Below are 16,966 nucleotides of genomic sequence, written 5' to 3' on the forward strand. Positions count from 1 at the left end.
GTAAGGAAAAGGAAACTAGAAATGAAACTCACCTGTTTCTTCATCTATGCTGAACCTCCCCAGCCCACTGCCGTCCCTGATGGAATACTGGATCTCTCCATCCCTTCCAGAGTCCTCGTCTCGAGCAACAACTTGCAAAACGCTTGTACCAATGCGCGAGTTTTCCTTTACAGATCCAATGACAGCAAAGTCAGGAAAATAGGGGGTATAGAGATTTTCGTTAACATCCACTACTTCAACTTCCACAAAAGAAACAGAAGAGAGAGAAACTGGGCGTCCCTTGTCCTTTGCACGCACTGTCAGGTTATAGAACTGCTGCTTCTCGTAATCGAGCTCTTTGCTCAAGCGGATGGCACCGCTCGCTTTGTCTATCTCGAACCGCCCATTGTAATCGTTCACCAGAGAGTAACGGACTTGACCTCCCAAGCCGAGATCTGGATCATGAGTTTCCAACCAAGCTATGACAGTGCCAACTGGCAGGTCCTCAAGGACCTTCACATTGTAGCTGGATGGTATAAAGGCTGGAGAACAATCGTTGACATCATCTAAGAAAACCTTCAGAGGCACAACGGAAAACTGCTGATGGCCACTGTCTGCTTTGTCCCTAGCCTCAATCTTTAGTGTGTAGTTTGCTTTTGTTTCCCGGTCTAGCTGATCGGCCACATACACCACTCCTGTGGAACTGTTGATGGCAAATTGCTGGGTGTCCGTCAGCACCGAGTAAGCCACCTCTCCATTCGATCCTAGGTCTTTATCTCTGGCTTCTACTTGGATAATCTCTGTACCAAGGCTTGTACTTTCTAAAATGTTAACTGAGTAACTGTCCTGTAAAAAAACAGGCTTGTTATCGTTTGCATCCTCTACAGTGACAGTCAACAGTCTCCATGCAGATTTCTGTGGATTACCTAAATCATAAATTGTAACGTTAAGGAGATAGAGCTCTGTTTTTTCACGGTCCAAGGGCATAAGAACTTTAAGTACCCCTGTCTCCATGTCAATGTTGAAACAACTATCTCCATTACCATCAGAAATTGTATAAACTACTTTTCCATTAAAGCCTGAGTCTGCATCATAGGCTTTTATCCTTAGGATGGTGGCACCAACTGGCAGATCCTCTGAAACCATCACATCAGTAGGGAAGGTTTTGTCAAAATGTGGTGCCTGTCTGTTCACTGAATAAAAATCGAGAAAACCATCTTCCAAATTCAGCTTCACATTTGCTTTTGCCTTTTTGAGCAATTTTTCTGCTAGCTTCTGAGCAACTCTAGTCTCTCTACAGCTAAAGGTCTTTGAAGACACTTTCCCATGAACTACTGAAATATTAACAAACATAGCATCAGCAAAGTTTTCTCCATCAGTGGCTGTTATCTTAAGGCCAAAATTGCTGTTCTTTATGCCAGAATTAATTAGAGATTTTTTAAGTTGCAGGACACCAGAGTCAGGATTTAAATAAAAAATGCCAAGCTCATTTCCAGAGATTATTTTGTACTTTACAAGCTCTAACTCATCTATGTCTATAGCAGAAACAGCAGTAATGTGACCACCAACAGGAAAGTCAGATGAAATCACTCCCTGACATGCCACTTTTTCAAACAGGGGTTTGTTATCGTTGACATTGCCTATGTATATGGTGACATTCACCTCACTTTCATGGCGGTAGGGAGAACCCCAGTCAGAAGCCCTTACAATGAACCTGTAGCTTTCTGGTGAGGACTCAAAGTCCAGTTCTTCAGATGTGCTGATGATACCTGTAAACTGATTTATTATAAATGGCAGTGAGTTCAGACTGGCAATGCTGTATGTTATGTATCCATTTTCTCCCCTGTCTTTATCAACTGCTGAAACTGCCAAAACGCTATAGCCCACAGGGACACTTTCGTTGACGAAAGAGCTGTACGAAGGCTGCTGGAACTCCGGAGTGTGATCGTTGGCATCTTCTATCCTGACAGTAACCTGTGCTTTTAAATCACCACCTTTGTTTGTATATACTTCTAATTCGTAGAGGTCCTTCTCAATGATTTTCAAAGGACGAGCGGTAGTAATAAGGCCTGTGATGGGATTGATCTTAAAATAATCAGCATCCTCACTAGGAGATAATCTATATTCCACACCCAGTGGCTCTGGCATCAGCTTAATTACTGCAACCACCACACCTGGAGGTGAAAATTCATTGATAGAAACATCGTAAGTTTCCTTTTCAAACTTTATTGGTATACTTTCTTTTTTGGGACTAGCAATGTGGACCAGTTTGACTGCAGAAAATTTCTGAGGAGATCCTTTGTCCTTTGCTTGGAGAGTTAGGTTATAACCATATGGGAAACTGTCCCAGTCAATAGGCTTTCTTTCCTTTATTTTGTACTCATTCATCCATTTACCTTCTTTAGTCAGAAAGAACTGTTCTAGAGGATCTCCCGCCACAATTGAAACCGATTCAATTTCTCCATTGGCTCCTTCATCTAGGTCATCAATGTTAACAACTGCATAGGTAGGCTCCTTGTCTGATGGGAAGGGAATATGTGTTACTACATTTATCGTTGGGGCATGTTCATTTATACGTTCAATGTGAACATAAAGCTTGGCCGTACTGCTTACACCGTTGTTTCCATAAAGCTTCATCCCACGGTCCACAGCCAGAATCTCAAGATCATATCTGTTTTTCTCATCATAGTTTAGCCGGCCACTTAAGGAGATAACACCACTCGTAGGATGTACTGAGAAGAGATCAACTTTGTTTTTGAAATAATAATAAAATTCACCGTTGGACCCAATATCCGCATCTGTTGCGGTCACCTGTGCAATGCTAGTCCTTAAAGGAGTGCTTTCCGCTATTGTGACAGAGTATGTGGTTGGTGAAAACAAAGGTCTTAAGTCATTCATGTCCAAGACTTGGATGTTCACTTTTGTCCATGCTTCCAAGTCCTCTCCTCTGACAGACCCTTTCACTATCAATAAATAGTTGTCCTGGATTTCTCTGTTTAATATAGCAGAATTCCCACCTTTAGTCCTTATTCTCAGGAAACAAAAGTCAGCAATGATGACTTCCTCTGCTTTAAAAAAGCCCTCATCGTCGCCAGACACTATCCTGTATTTGATATCCCAAGAAAGATCGGCCAAGGTAATGCCCATTCTCGTTTGACTGTTGACGTAGGTCCTGGCAGCCGAATTTTCATACACAGTAGCATTGTAAGTGGAATGTGTGAAGTGAAAGCCAAGTGGTGCTGTTCCATGGACTACCTGGCAAAGGGAGGCCAGGAGCTTGACAATCAGAAGGGCAAGGCAAGAAGGAGGTGGCCCTGTGCCTGACCAGTGGCCCATATTCACCTCCATCACATCTTTCTTTCACCCTGTGACAGAGAGAGAAAAAGGAAGACAGTTAATCAAGAGCTAAAAATGGTACTGGAAAAAGCATTATTTCAAAATTACTTACTAAATTTGTACCTGAAAATAAAATATATAAAATAACTAGTTACTACATATTTAATAAAACAGCAAGGGAGAACACTACACACAAAAAAGCAACAGTTTTGCATTCTTTTTTTACATGTGATAACATATATACATATCCACACATATATACATATATACACACATGTTCATACTTTCTTAATATAAAAAAACGCTATGGGACCCAACCGCATCTATATGTACATGCACGCAATACAAAATAATAATCACAGTAAAAAAAAAAACAAAACCAGACATATATTTGAGTAAAAAAATATATGGATAATTCACACTGAAATTATTATTTTTTATTTAACAGTAGCTACAACAAAGTCTAAACTTGTTCATTTTTATAGCATATTGGAAGACTCCTTTTTAGTCCTAACCTTTGGGGATGAGACAGCATTTTCATTATCTATGTAGCACTGTGATAGTCAAATTACTGATAGTTATCAGGTTTAATATGGGCAGTTAAGAAAGATCAGATGGTTAGTGAAATTTGAGCCACCAAGAAAAGGCAGTACATAAAAATCACTAGCCAACCATTACTGTAATTACAGATGCCTACAGTAAAATCAAAATAAAGGTAGAATTACGGCTATTTAAATGCAATCGCACACACATACCCAGACAGTGAGAACAGACAAAATACAACGAAGAAAATAAAACTGCTCAATAAAGTTCTCACATAAAGAGTCAGGTTAGTAAATGTCACAGCTAAGATAGCCCACCAGACTTAACTCTGCCCTTTTATATGTACTACAATGCATCCATAATTATGATCACTGCCATCCACCAACTACATGTGGTAACACACAGTAAATGAGGACACAGATGAGCATTTTTGAACATTGATGAACACTGAACACACTCAATAAATGCTCCATTATTTATTTATACCACTCCCATCTCAACCTAAGAAAGGTAAAGACCTTCTCCAATCTGTTGCCTGTCCTGCTGTGGACCAGCCATCTTGGCTAGCAAGAGCATGAAGACATTCTTTATTGGATGGAGTCAAATCCAGCTTGCACCAAATTTCACTCTGGCAGCTCCAAGCAGAATTTGGCTACAAATAAGGCACATGGCTTCATTGCCAGCAGTCTTAATCTACGTGTGGTCCCATTTCAGCCACCTCAAAGCAGCAAGAGCCCTTCCAGCAAGAGCCCTTTGTTGATTGCAAAAGGCTCATTATAAGTATTGAAATGCAATTAGTTAGCAGCCATTTGAGGAAGATGTAGAGATCCTCCATACAGTCCCATTGTGCATTAGTCCCACTGCCTCACTTCATATATCTGAATTTCCAGGTTAAACGGAGACAGGGTAAGGGGAGACATCGGCTCGAGACTGCTGGAGGGTGCTGCAGCAGCTGTGAGCCAGGCTGCTGATGATTGCTTTCCACGGGAACGAAGGGAAAGGAAAGGAGCCCGAGGAAACTAGTCAGATGCTTAAAGTGAGGCAGTGTGAAAAAGCTTCTTTGTTACAAAGTACGTTCACTGCTACTCATGAAAATCATAGAAATCAATTGTAAAAGGCAATTATTAAAAGACCCACTGCACACATACATTGTTCTCATTGTCATTTAAAAGCTGCTTGAAAATGCAGTTTTCTTCAAGCTAGAATATAGAGTGGATAGGAAAAGTTGTCGATAATGACAGGAGTTAATTTGAATTTCCAACATGATTTCAGCATCCCCTAGGAGGTTTATAAATTGCAGGCAAGTTTTGGAATATGAATTCATGTTAGTTATCACTTCCAATATAACTGAATGACTACTGCATTTTTAAGTACTAATGACAATCAATTTATTGCACTGATGTTATAATGTTCACACAAAACACTTAACTTCCTGATCCCACAGTCTATATCCCATTGCTTAACACGTTAATCAGTTTGATCAGTTCTCCCAAGTGTTTGTCAAGGCACCCATCTTTCAATACACTTATTTTCACATACGCCCCCCCACACACACACCTTGTTTCTGACTTATTTTCCATTACACCAGCAAAAGAGGGAACTGTCCATATTGAAGATAAAAGTCTAAGATCTATCACCTCCTGCACTTGCATTTCCAACTAACAGGCAAATCCCCACAGAAGTACATGTGGCACTTCCTTTTCTGAATAAAACACACATCATATAAATAACATGTTAACCCCTGTAGTTTATACAGAGAAGACGTACAAACATAGACTTCTCCAGCATACTTTGTGTACGAGCTCCCCATGCTCTTCCCATGCCCAGGGTGATCCCCAGAACACCTAAGATGAAATTCTTCAACTAGGAAAGACTTTTTAATGTTGTTGCCATTTCACTCTACTAAAAGATCAGAGCAGTGGCGCCGTATTTTTCAGCACACTAAACATTCATCAACTTAATCCACCCATGTGAAAATATCAGAGTCCCCTATTTTCATGGAGCTTTATGTGAATCACTTTGAGCACTGCCACGAAAACTGCTGCTTCCGCCTAGCGTGGGAGATGCTCTCAAGTAGAAAATACAAGCAATATACGGTATGCTGCTGAGGAACAGCCAGCCAAGGAAAATGAGAAATCCTAATAGGAAAGTCCCAATTCATAACAAAATAAAGGGCTGTGTCTCTTCTGTGAAATGGCACTATTAAAATCCTCAACAGGCAAGTCACTGTGTTACCACCTCCTTTTACCAGGAACACATCAGCATCCTCTCTCCATACTGCAGTACCAGCTTTCCAGGTCCTCTGTAATCAGAAATCAGCTTTCCTGAGAAATCTGTTGCTGCAAGCAAAATGCTACAAGCAAAACAAAATAAACTGTACCTTCAGGTTAGCCATACACAAGGTTATGGACTCCACAGTAGCAGACAAGCACCACTATATATATATATTTACAAAGCTATATGATCAGGAGAATCTAACGAAAAAGTTGTGCATATCCCAGGCAATAATGTAATATGACAACCTCATGCTCCCACTCTATTTATTTATTTATTTTTAGAGAAAGCCAGGGCTGAGACCTAATCTCAAATACACAGCTGTAAATCCAGCTGTGTCAATGGTCTGTGAAGTTTATGGTTCAGTGCTGAAACAGTTCCACCTAGAAACAACGTATGACACACACACGCGTACATGTGTATGTATACATAGCATGTGTGTTTGTGAATGTGCTTTAGTTCTGTATACATATGTGTACACAAACACACAGTTTGTATAATTTTAATTTCAGGGTTGGCACTGGAAAAATTGGGCCTTCCCATCAGGCAGCACTTTCAGAGTTTGATTTCACTTCAGATGTGGTATGTAGTGCTGTAACAAGCTCCTCACTGAAGTTATTCATCTATCCATATATTTATATGGCCATCATCATTATATTATTGGAAAGTCCCAACGGACGAGCTATTAAACTGCCACTTGGACTACCCAAGAATGTTTTATTCATTTACTGAATTCCTTTCTTCTGGGATATTTGTTTTTAAGAGCTCATAATACATACATACTTAATGCACAGGAAATGTAATGCGATAGGTTACAGAAACAAAGTACAAAGCGACCCACCGTAAATTACTAGGCATTTCTTTAAAGGCACTTCTTGTCAAAAAAATGTTATGGTTTCGAGTGAAGAGAAAGATTGTGATTACTCGTGGTTGATTTTGAAACGTTTGGGCAGGAGCTACTCCAAAAAAGAAAATAAATCCCCTGATACTGCTCAACACAGTCTGAAGAAGCAGAATAGCTCTTTAACAAGAACAGAGACTAAAACACAAAACCTTCTAAATACCCAAAGAAGCAACACGATGACACAGAGAAGCAGGCCAGCATCTTTCCACTCTAGCTCACATTAAATCCTCTGGTCTTGAAGTAAAAAGAAAGGAATGGAGAAATAGAAAGGCCATTGATTTTTACCACTCTTAAAAATAAGCTTGAACATCATGGAGAACTCTATGGTCTCATATTTAGTTCTCCACTCATCCACTTGTCCTTTGTTCTTTGAACAAGAATTATCTATGTAATACAAACCTTGTAGAGTAGCCACAGGGACCTGTAGGTGGCTGGTGCTCCTTAGAGGAACTGGGAGAGGTATGAGCATCATTCTGTTTTTTCATCTCAGCTCTGGCAATCTGTAGCCTGGGCTGCATCCAAACACAACGCCCTACCAGACTGGGAACAATGACTCAAGTCCCAGGGACTGCCAGGATTCCCACACATCAAAATTGTGGGTCTGATTCAGTGTGCAGACACAAAACAAGGGCTGTATGATCCTCTGTTTGATTCCCTCTCCCAAGGCTAATTCTCCTAATCCCAAAGATCTCTATCCCATAAAATACATGAAAAAGAAAACAATATATATATATACTCTTGGGTAAACTCTAAAATTATTAAACAAGTGCCAAAAGGACTTTTAGAGAACATAACGAAAACAACAGGTAAACTTCTTCAGCAGGCAGAAGGAATAAGCTTTTAGCAAGACACAATAGGGAAAAGAAAAATTTCCTCTCTCATCCTTCAAGCTCAAGTATGCCCAATGAGATAAGAATATTTTCAGCTGACCATTGCATAAATGATCTCAGGGAGCGTGAGTATCTAATACAAACATTTAAGAATTTCTACAAGTCCTTTGAAAGGGAAGAGAGAAGAACCCAATCTGTCCTTCACCTCCCATCTTCAGCAGAAGGACCCAATAAAGCTCTTATCTAAAGGATCCTCCAGGCTTCAGTATGCTGGGAGGAGAAAAAATATTTTTTCAATTCAGATGAAAAATTTATGAGAATCAAGGTGTTAATGAGCCTTTGTGCATAGGGGTAAAAAAGGTCAGGAAACAGGGTTTGGTCTCATTTAAAGGTTTTTACAATGATTTTTATTTTTCCAGAAAAACCTGTGAAAGTCAGGCTGCCTCCTCAGACAGGACAGGAGTGATGACCTCTAGGTATGGAATAATACTACAGTTCAGAAATACTACTCTATTCTCAGGAAAGGAGTCACAATTCTCATTCAAATGGTAGCTATTAAAGTTCTATTAAATAAGCAGCTTTACAGCAAAAAGGTGTATATATGAAAACATAAAGGACTTTTTTTAGAAGGCAGGAAAACATTAGCTTCACATGCACATGACAAATAAATAGCATGTATTGAAGCGATGAAACGGCAGCAGGAACAGCAGCAGATTTTGTTGTAAGTGACCTCAATCTTGCAAGTAACTCCTTCCTATCACTCAAATAATGTCAACATCGGCAGTAGTCTATCTGTTCTTATGGTCTAATCATCAGAACAGCAAACCTACAATATTGCCATGCGGCTCCATCCACCTGAACGGAGCCTTTTATTCTCAGTGCTATTTTCTATCAACAACAGCAATCTGCCCCTACAAAAACTCCTGCATGACCAGGTCACGTATACCTGCCAAAAGCACTCTTGACTCTTTTTCAGTTGTTTCCTATTTAAGTTCTACATCAAGCTGCAACATCGATAGGAAAAGATGTTTTTTGCAATGCTGCCAATGTCACAACACGGAGGGGGGACCCGTGTACGTCACTGCCCTCTCCTGGAAGGAACCTCCTCCATAGTGCAGAACTATGGAAAACTTCAGAACTCATGGAAATTAGTATTTAAGGCATGTGGAAGATGGTGATCTAGGAGTCGCATGGATGTCTGCCTACCAACTTTAGGCACAGACTAGAGACAGTGGTGGATTTTATCCTGTCCCCTCAATACGCACCCAGTATCATTAGCATGTGGTCAAATGAGAATAGGGGGAAAACATCAATAATGGCACATTATTAAAAACAAACCAAGGCACATTCTCTAGTCAGATATCTTTCCTGAACTGCACCCAAATATACCCCACAATAACTTACCCAGCTAGGAAAGGCTTACAATTTACTGGCCAGGAAAAGAAATTAGAATATACAATAAGAATATAGAGTTTGTGCCATATGGAAATGAATTAAAAATGCATGTTCAACTCTAGGCAGGAGGGAAAAAAAAAAACGCCTGACTGACACTGATGGTAGATTTATGCCAGGGGATATATATTCACGGGGATACCTGCTCCCTAATGAATACAAAGATATGATTTTCCATATAGATGATTATATCATGATGTGTTTATCCCAAAAGAGAAGATGAAGACAAACCAACCATTTCTGCAGAATAACCCCTTGCAGGAGACAGCACTATAAATCCTAACCTTCCTTGTAACTGCAAATCCTCCCGCTGCCTGCATCTATTTCACACGAGAGAAAGGCCGCTCAGCATGTAGCGAGTGTAATTCCAGGCCGTCCCTAGGAAGTGAAGATTTAGCCACCCAGCCGTATGTTGTGAATAACTGGGGTCTGCTAGCAGGTGCTGGGGATTTTTCCATACAACACCAATTTTGGACAAGGATCAGTTCATCAGCAGATGCTGATGATACTTGTGAGCAGGAGCTGGGCATCGTTTGTCTTTCTGGGGAACTGCCGCAAAGGGTCTTTGGGACTCTCCCTTCCCCCTCGAGGATGAAAAACAGCTTGGGGAAAGCGTAGGTGGGGGAGAGTGGAAGAATAATTTGCTGCCATGTGAGACTTGTCAAAAGGGAATTCCAGGGAGCAACCTTACAAGGGATTTGAGCTTGTCCCTTGGTGGTCCGTCCCGCTGGAAACAAAGCCTGATGGCCAGTTTTTATGCTTTATCTCCAATCCCCCCTGGCTCCTGCTTCTTAATCGCTGTAAAATGGGGAAGCTCTGGGGCAGTTTCAAAACGAGCAAGCTATTTCCACTGGGGCTACATGCTCCCTCTTGAAACACACTCAGAGATGTTATTTCTTGCTTATTTGGCTTCTCTCTCTCTTTTTTTTTTTCTTTATAAGCCTACTCTGACCCTGTTCAGCGAGCCCTGGTTTGAAAGCCCCTTCTAGGTACAACGTCACAGTAAAAAATCCAGGTCTTGTCAGTGCCACTCATGTCACTGCTGATCCTTCCCATCTCTCCCTCCACCACTGATTTGGGACCACAAATCAGCATCCTGGGACCCCAAATCTGCGCCATTGGTGGCTGCCTGGCACAGGCAGGCAGAACCCCAACCTGCCACTGCATCAGCTGGGACTCCAGCAGGATTTATGCTGTGCAACACAACTGGGCTGTTTGAAAAAAAATTGCCCTTAATATACTGCAAATAATACAGGCAATTAAGACCAGACCAACTTTTGTAAAAGACCCTGGAGCAAGCTGATCTCTAATTTTTATGCCTGGTGAAAGGCAGCAATGGAAGGAGCTCCAACCCAACGAGAGCTGTGACGCAGCATTGAAGCAAATGTGCTGGCCCTGATGATGGAAAAGCATCCCCCACCTTTCTCACACAAAGCCCTGTGAACAGAGTCTCTTCCATGGCAGCTTCCCTTCAGACCCACGAGTCCTAGGCGCTGCCAGCCACTGCAACCAGTCTGCTCTGTGCTCAGGATCCTGCACATACTCCTCCTGACAGTTTGCACTATCTTGTATAAACTATTTGGCTATAGTTTATAGTAAGAAAGAAGTCTGTCAGATTTACAACTACTGTTTCCAGGGCCATAATAGGTATATAGGTGTAAGGACTGGAGTAAGCTGTTACTCTCAGAGGGAAAAAATACTACATATCTCCCTCAGCCGCTCTGTGTGTCGAGTCCGGGCAGCTCAAATGGTCCAGACCATTATATATGGGCAAGAGGCGGCTGCTAGGAAAAGAGATGAATATACAAAAATTCTTCCCAGTTGACAGCCCCATATTAAAAAAAAAAAAAAAAAAAAAAAAAAAAAGGAGACAGACCAGGAGAAAAGATTACAACATGGCAAGTCAGAGTAATGACAGTCCAGTGAGGTTTTCACAAAAAGGACTGTGGAATAGGGGGGCTAGAACCAGATGATCTCCAAGGTACCGTCCAACCCAAACCATTCTATGATTTTACAAATACAGCATTTCACCCCACACCAGAGCCCAGCTGCAGGTTTGTCTCCAAACGACTTGCCAAGTAAGAGAGAAGCGGTCTCAGCAGGACTGCTCTGTGCGGTGGCAGTCAGTGCTACAAGGGCAGGTATGGATGGAGGCCATGGGAACAAGCAGGGGCAGCCAGGAAAAGGATGCACAGAGACAGCGTGGGACCCAGTGTCCCTAGCCAGCACAGTGCCATTTACCACGTACAGGAAGAGAAACGGAGGCAGACACATGTTCTTGACTGTGGCACAATGAGGATCATTCTCCAGAAGTTCACCCTGGGTTGCTGATCCTCAAGTTTCTACCATAAAATGATAGTTCTCAGTCCATGCAGGAGAAACACTCAAAGTGAGCTGAGAAAAGGCACCCAGGCACTGCCTGAGCAATCCGGGGAGAAGTCTGCAAAGAAAACATATAGTGGATGTATCCAAGTGAAGTTTAGAAAATAATAATAATAATTAAACACAAAACTATTTGAGAGATAGCTAAATCTTATGACGCTGAAGGGGAAAAAAAGAAAAAAAAGCTTTTTGTTTCTTGAGGCTAAGAACTGGATTGTTGTTTTTGCAATGCTGTTTCTCTTGAAGATGGCTGTGTCACATGGCAAGAAAGAGAGATCATACTTGAAGCACAGGGAGCAAATATTTTGATTGAGATTCTCAACAAGTTTAAGATTTGAGAACGAAACCTAGATTTAACAGTACTGATTTTCCTCTTGATAAGGCAGGAATCTGCAGGGCGCTGGCACCTGCTGCTGCACAGCAGACGTAACGCAGAGCTGCCTCCAATCCTGAGCAACCCACTTAAGATGTCTACAACCAGCTCAAAATGCCTACAAGGGTCTGACTTCCAGGTGATGCTGAGCAACCATCTTCTGAAATACAGCTACCTCCCGCTGGCCCTCTTATAAATTGGCCTCTGACAATTTGGACCAAGCCTGAGCCATCAGATGTCTGTGTAAAACAGAGAAATAATCACCAATGAATACAGCCACTGGTTTCTACATCTTCCTGTGCAAAAAATCAGAAAGGCTGCAGTTGTTGTTGTTTTTTTTCCTAACAGGCAGCATTTAGAGAAAGGGCCAATGCCATAACTTTTAAAAATTACATCCAGTTTGGGCCATGGAAACTGGTTAACCTGCCTAAGTAAGAAGCCACACAATCTCTCAGATAAGCAGAATCCACACTGCAGACATTCCACTGGAAATAGAAAAGCTGATGGAGTTAGACTTAAACTGAACAAAGCTACTACAGAAACCTACACATTTCCTTTCCAGGCTATGTGTTAAGGCCAAAGCACGGCAAGGAGCAAAGCTTTCCATCAAAGCTGGTCTTGAAACGTTACCTGCATTAGAAGAAGTACCTGAATCCATGACAGGCACTGATTGCAATTGTTTTCACCGGGACATTATTAATTATTAACACTATTTCTGATGCATAAGTTAGTGCTGATGGCACTAGGACAGATCTGCATGAGCAGCACAGGAGAACTTACAATACCATCTCCACCAGGTACCTGCACCCCGGCCATCAGCCACCGAGGGACAGGCACAGCACTGAAAGTCTTCAGCACGCTGAAATTCCCACCACATCCAAACAACTTACCCATACTGAAACCACACACACTCTTGCCCCAAACCCCCCAGTGGTCAGCTCCTGCACAGATATTTGAGATGAAAACCACTTTTTAGCTTACCAAACACAAACTCAACCCACTCTGGCTTCAGCTTTCCAGCTCGGCCAGTTCAGTTACCGCAGCAGGGAGTCCCTCGAGGGCTGTTGCGTGCCCAGGGAGGTGAAGGTCCAACTTCGCAGGCACAGCCCAACAAAAAGCTCCAAAGAGCAGAGATCCCTATTTAAAGCTGAACCATTCTCTTTTGTTTATTTATAGTAAAACCATTAATTGCCAATCGTGTATTTGTTTGTTGGAAAACTAACACTCCAAAATAAACACCAAGTTGAAAGACCATTCCCAGAACACTGAACGATATCAGGAACAGTGCTAAAAATGTAAATCAGAAACATCAAAACACATCATGATCTCAACTGAAGGAACAAACAATCCATTATTTCTGTGCCAGAAAAGAGGTTACCCATAAGCCGTCAGCTAGCTGCACAGTTATCTACAGTCCAGCAGTTATTTATGTCCTGGAGAATGACAGACACCACTGTACAGTATGTTGAAAATATCTTCGTGGCAATCAGCATATGCCAGATTAAATGAGGTATCTCTTAGCACAGAGTCTCGATAATCACCTTGGAAAAGTGCCTTTAAAATATATGGCATTAGAGGCAGAACCTCAGAACGAGTACCACAGCATTTATTCGTATGTCAAAACCACACACACACACACAAAAAAAAGAAAAAAAAAGTATATGTATTTGTTTTAGCCCTCTTCACTAACAGAGCTCCATGCTCCCCTTGGGAGAAGGATGAAATTCCCTCTAAAACCAAGGAGTGCTGCATGGAAAACTAGTGAAAGCAGCCTTACAGAGCTAGGGTCTGTCCCTTCATCCCCTTGAAAGGTGTTTAAAACAGGTCAAGTGCCCCAGCTGCCTGGGAAGCCCCCCAGGCAGCCACACAGGGAAGCAGTAACTGCTCCAAAGCCGACTGCTCTTTACTTCCTAAAATCCTTACGGATTCAGGACTTTCCTAAAGCGCCCACATCCACCGGCTGTCAGCAAAGCCTTGCTTCCGAAGTGCCTGCATCCACTTTGAAAAGGCTGCCCTTGAGCTCCCCGGTCTTCACACACATCTGAAAGTAAGGTAAGCGCAGACACTCATCCCGTTGCCAGATGAGGAATCAGGCATGAACTTGCCAAGCCCCTTGCTCCAGCCACACAGGACAGCCCCCAGGTGCTCCCGCTGCCAGCTCTCGCTGCCTGCCTGCACTGCCCTCTGTACCTGCACAAGTTAGGGTGGGAAGGTTTCCCTACAAAGCAATGCTCACCAGCATCACATGGCTAAATGTTCAAAATCTGGGATCAAACACTGATTTTCCTCACCCCGTTGCAGTGGGTACCAATGAAAACCTGTCATTTATTCACAGTTCATGAACTTGGGTTTGGTCTGCAAAATGACATCTAGATCTTGAACAGTTAACTGGAGACACTGATAATGAATTGGAAAGTGTAATGTTAATAATAACAAGAACAACAGTATCATGACTCCATTATGCTGTTGAAGATGGCAGCCCCTGGGAAGAGGAGGGTCACCTCTTCATGCCTCACCCTTCTCCATTTGCTCTCCTAGAGTCAGGATCACCTGCAAGCCAAGGTCAAGCAACAAAGCCTGCACTCTCAAGCTCTGGACAGAAAGTCCGTGCATGCCACATGCACACCAAGCACTGGTTAAGGTAAATCACCCAAACACACAAGACGGGGCCAGGCCTGGTTCCTCTGGCCATGCTTTCACCCTGACTCCCCTTTAACCCCAGTCTGCTGCCTGTCTCCTTGGTCTGGAATTCTCCCCTCCTGCTGGGCGCGCACGTGGCAGTGGTGCCACGCCAACTCGCCGCAAACCCCGCAGGTAAATCTTCCTGATGGGAGCCTCTCCTTCCTTTCCACGCTTTGACAAGCACCAAAATCATTAGCAAGGTGGACACCTCGCAGCAGACGAGGCATAACATCCATGCCAGTGCTCGCCAAGATGAACGGGGCAGGTCACTCCTCCGAACCCCAAGCCACATGTTGCTGTTCTCCCACTGCCCGTTCTTCTGACAAGAGATGGGGAAGGTTGCTCACCTGAAAGCCCCTGAAATTAAAGGACTCCAGCCTCAATTAGAGCTGTGAGCTCACGTCCAGTGAGGCTCATTGCTGCTGAATTTAAAACTTCAACTAAAAACAAAGTCTCACATATCAAGGCACTGCTTGCGTGCAGTTCTTCTTCCTCAGACTCCGCTGTGCGCTGATTGGAAGCCAGCTGCCATTTCAAGCTGATGTGCCTGGAAATCTCCAGAAAGATAAAAAAAAAAAAAAAAAACTTTGCCAGACAGCTTCAGGTCACAAACCAAAGTCATCAGGAATAATTTAGCCTGAGATGAGGCTGCTCTATCTGTTTCCTCTATACTTTCAAGATGAAAGTAAAGAACAAAAATGTAAGAGTTACAAAATTGCAACATATCCACTTACTAAAACAAATCTAGCAATATTACAAATCCATACAGCAAGGAAAAAAATAGAATGCGTGTCACACTTGTGAAACTATTGTGGATAAGGAGAAAACGTCTGTGGATATAATATGTTTCTAGAACACTTTTATAAGAGAAGGCTCTCAATAGCTTTTGGCATATGAAAGCCACTGTAAGGACTGCAATAAAACTGAGTATACTGTAAAAGAGCCATCTTGCATTCATCCCTAGAATTTATGTTCAAATGCTCCCATACTAAATTCTGCATTCTGTGGCTTTGGGAAAAAATGATTTTATTTTATTAAATGAACTATAATATATATTGTTTCTCTGAAGAAAAAGTATCGGTAGGAACATAAACTAAGTAGTTCTTTTCACACTAAAAATAACTGGTTGAAACTTTCAAACTGCTTTCAGCACGTGAGCACACTCAGCACTAGCAGGGGGTTACGCACACACGTACAGCCCAGTTCTTGTGCCCGGCTGCCCTCACACCCCATGTAACTCACAGCCTGTGACAGCTGAGGTCCCTTGAGAGCTTAAATCCTTGCTGTTGAGTCCAGAGGATATTCTAAGGCCCAGCATGGTCTCAAGAACACTAAAGGATTATTTTTTTTTATGACATGTAAAAAGTACAGCTCCTGAACAGACATTCCTCGAGTGCATGTAAACGCATCCTTTACAGCGAGCAGAACAAGCAGAGGGGCTGCAGGACGCAGAGGTGACAGGCACAGAGATGCTCGCTCCTGAACAGCATCAGCGATGTGCCACACCGTGTGGGGCATCCCTGTAACAGCCCAGGTCCCACAGCCTGATGACTGCCGACTCCTTTGCCAGAGCTGCAGGCACAACTGACCCCGAGACCTGTCACATTTCAGCCACGGTCACTTCATGCCACAGCTCAGTGATTGTGGCAGGATGAGCCAGCGTGGCCACCAAAGCGGCTGTCCCATGCTTACCCCCTTTTTCCTTTTTTTTTTTTTTTGTGGATCTGTTCTCACTGGGGATTGAGCTCCCCCATCACAAATACTCCTGCAAACAAAAGGAATGGGGACAGCAACAGGTCCTGGGGCAGGCGGGATGGATCCTTTCCATGTCCGTGGCAGCCCAAGCTGTTTATCGAACAACAGAGTTGAGGCAACCCAAGATGGTGTGCAAAGCAGAAAGTACCTTCAGAAAACACACTGAACACTACCAAAACACCAAAGTCTCAAATAGACACGTGAAGTATTTAAATGCTTTCACACCCATAACAAATTTTGTTTACTGCCCAGCATTTAAACAGCTTTTTCTTTGCTATTGTAAGGTTGTTCCCAAACAGTGTGAATTTGATGCTACAGTGAATAGTAGCACTTCAACTCCTATTTACAACCCATTCAGCAACATAATTCCACAAATAACATGCAGGATTTCCATACTATGAAATAAAACCTGTCTGGGGCTCGAAGGAAGTTGTGCAAACTAGCTGACGAAATCAC

At 42.6% G+C, this 16,966-nt stretch overlaps 1 protein-coding gene across 8 annotated transcripts in view; it reads right to left on the reverse strand.

The window, feature by feature from the left end:
* The window catches only part of FAT3 (FAT atypical cadherin 3), a 428,576-nt gene that overhangs the window by 331,875 nt on the left and 79,735 nt on the right, over window positions 1-16,966 (reverse strand). For 7 of the 8 annotated variants that reach the window (XM_035542391.2, XM_035542388.2, XM_035542390.2 and 4 more), the window contains exon 2: window positions 33-3,344. In XM_035542391.2, the coding sequence (XP_035398284.1) occupies window positions 33-3,327 (3,295 nt within the window). In that variant the 5' untranslated portion in view covers window positions 3,328-3,344. Of the gene's footprint in view, window positions 1-32; window positions 3,345-11,566; window positions 11,759-16,966 lie in introns of all 8 variants that reach the window. The other variant, XM_035542387.2, reaches the window with a different exon arrangement.

This window comes from Cygnus atratus, chromosome 1 (genome assembly GCF_013377495.2).
Source record: "Cygnus atratus isolate AKBS03 ecotype Queensland, Australia chromosome 1, CAtr_DNAZoo_HiC_assembly, whole genome shotgun sequence".
NCBI lineage: Eukaryota > Metazoa > Chordata > Aves > Anseriformes > Anatidae > Cygnus > Cygnus atratus.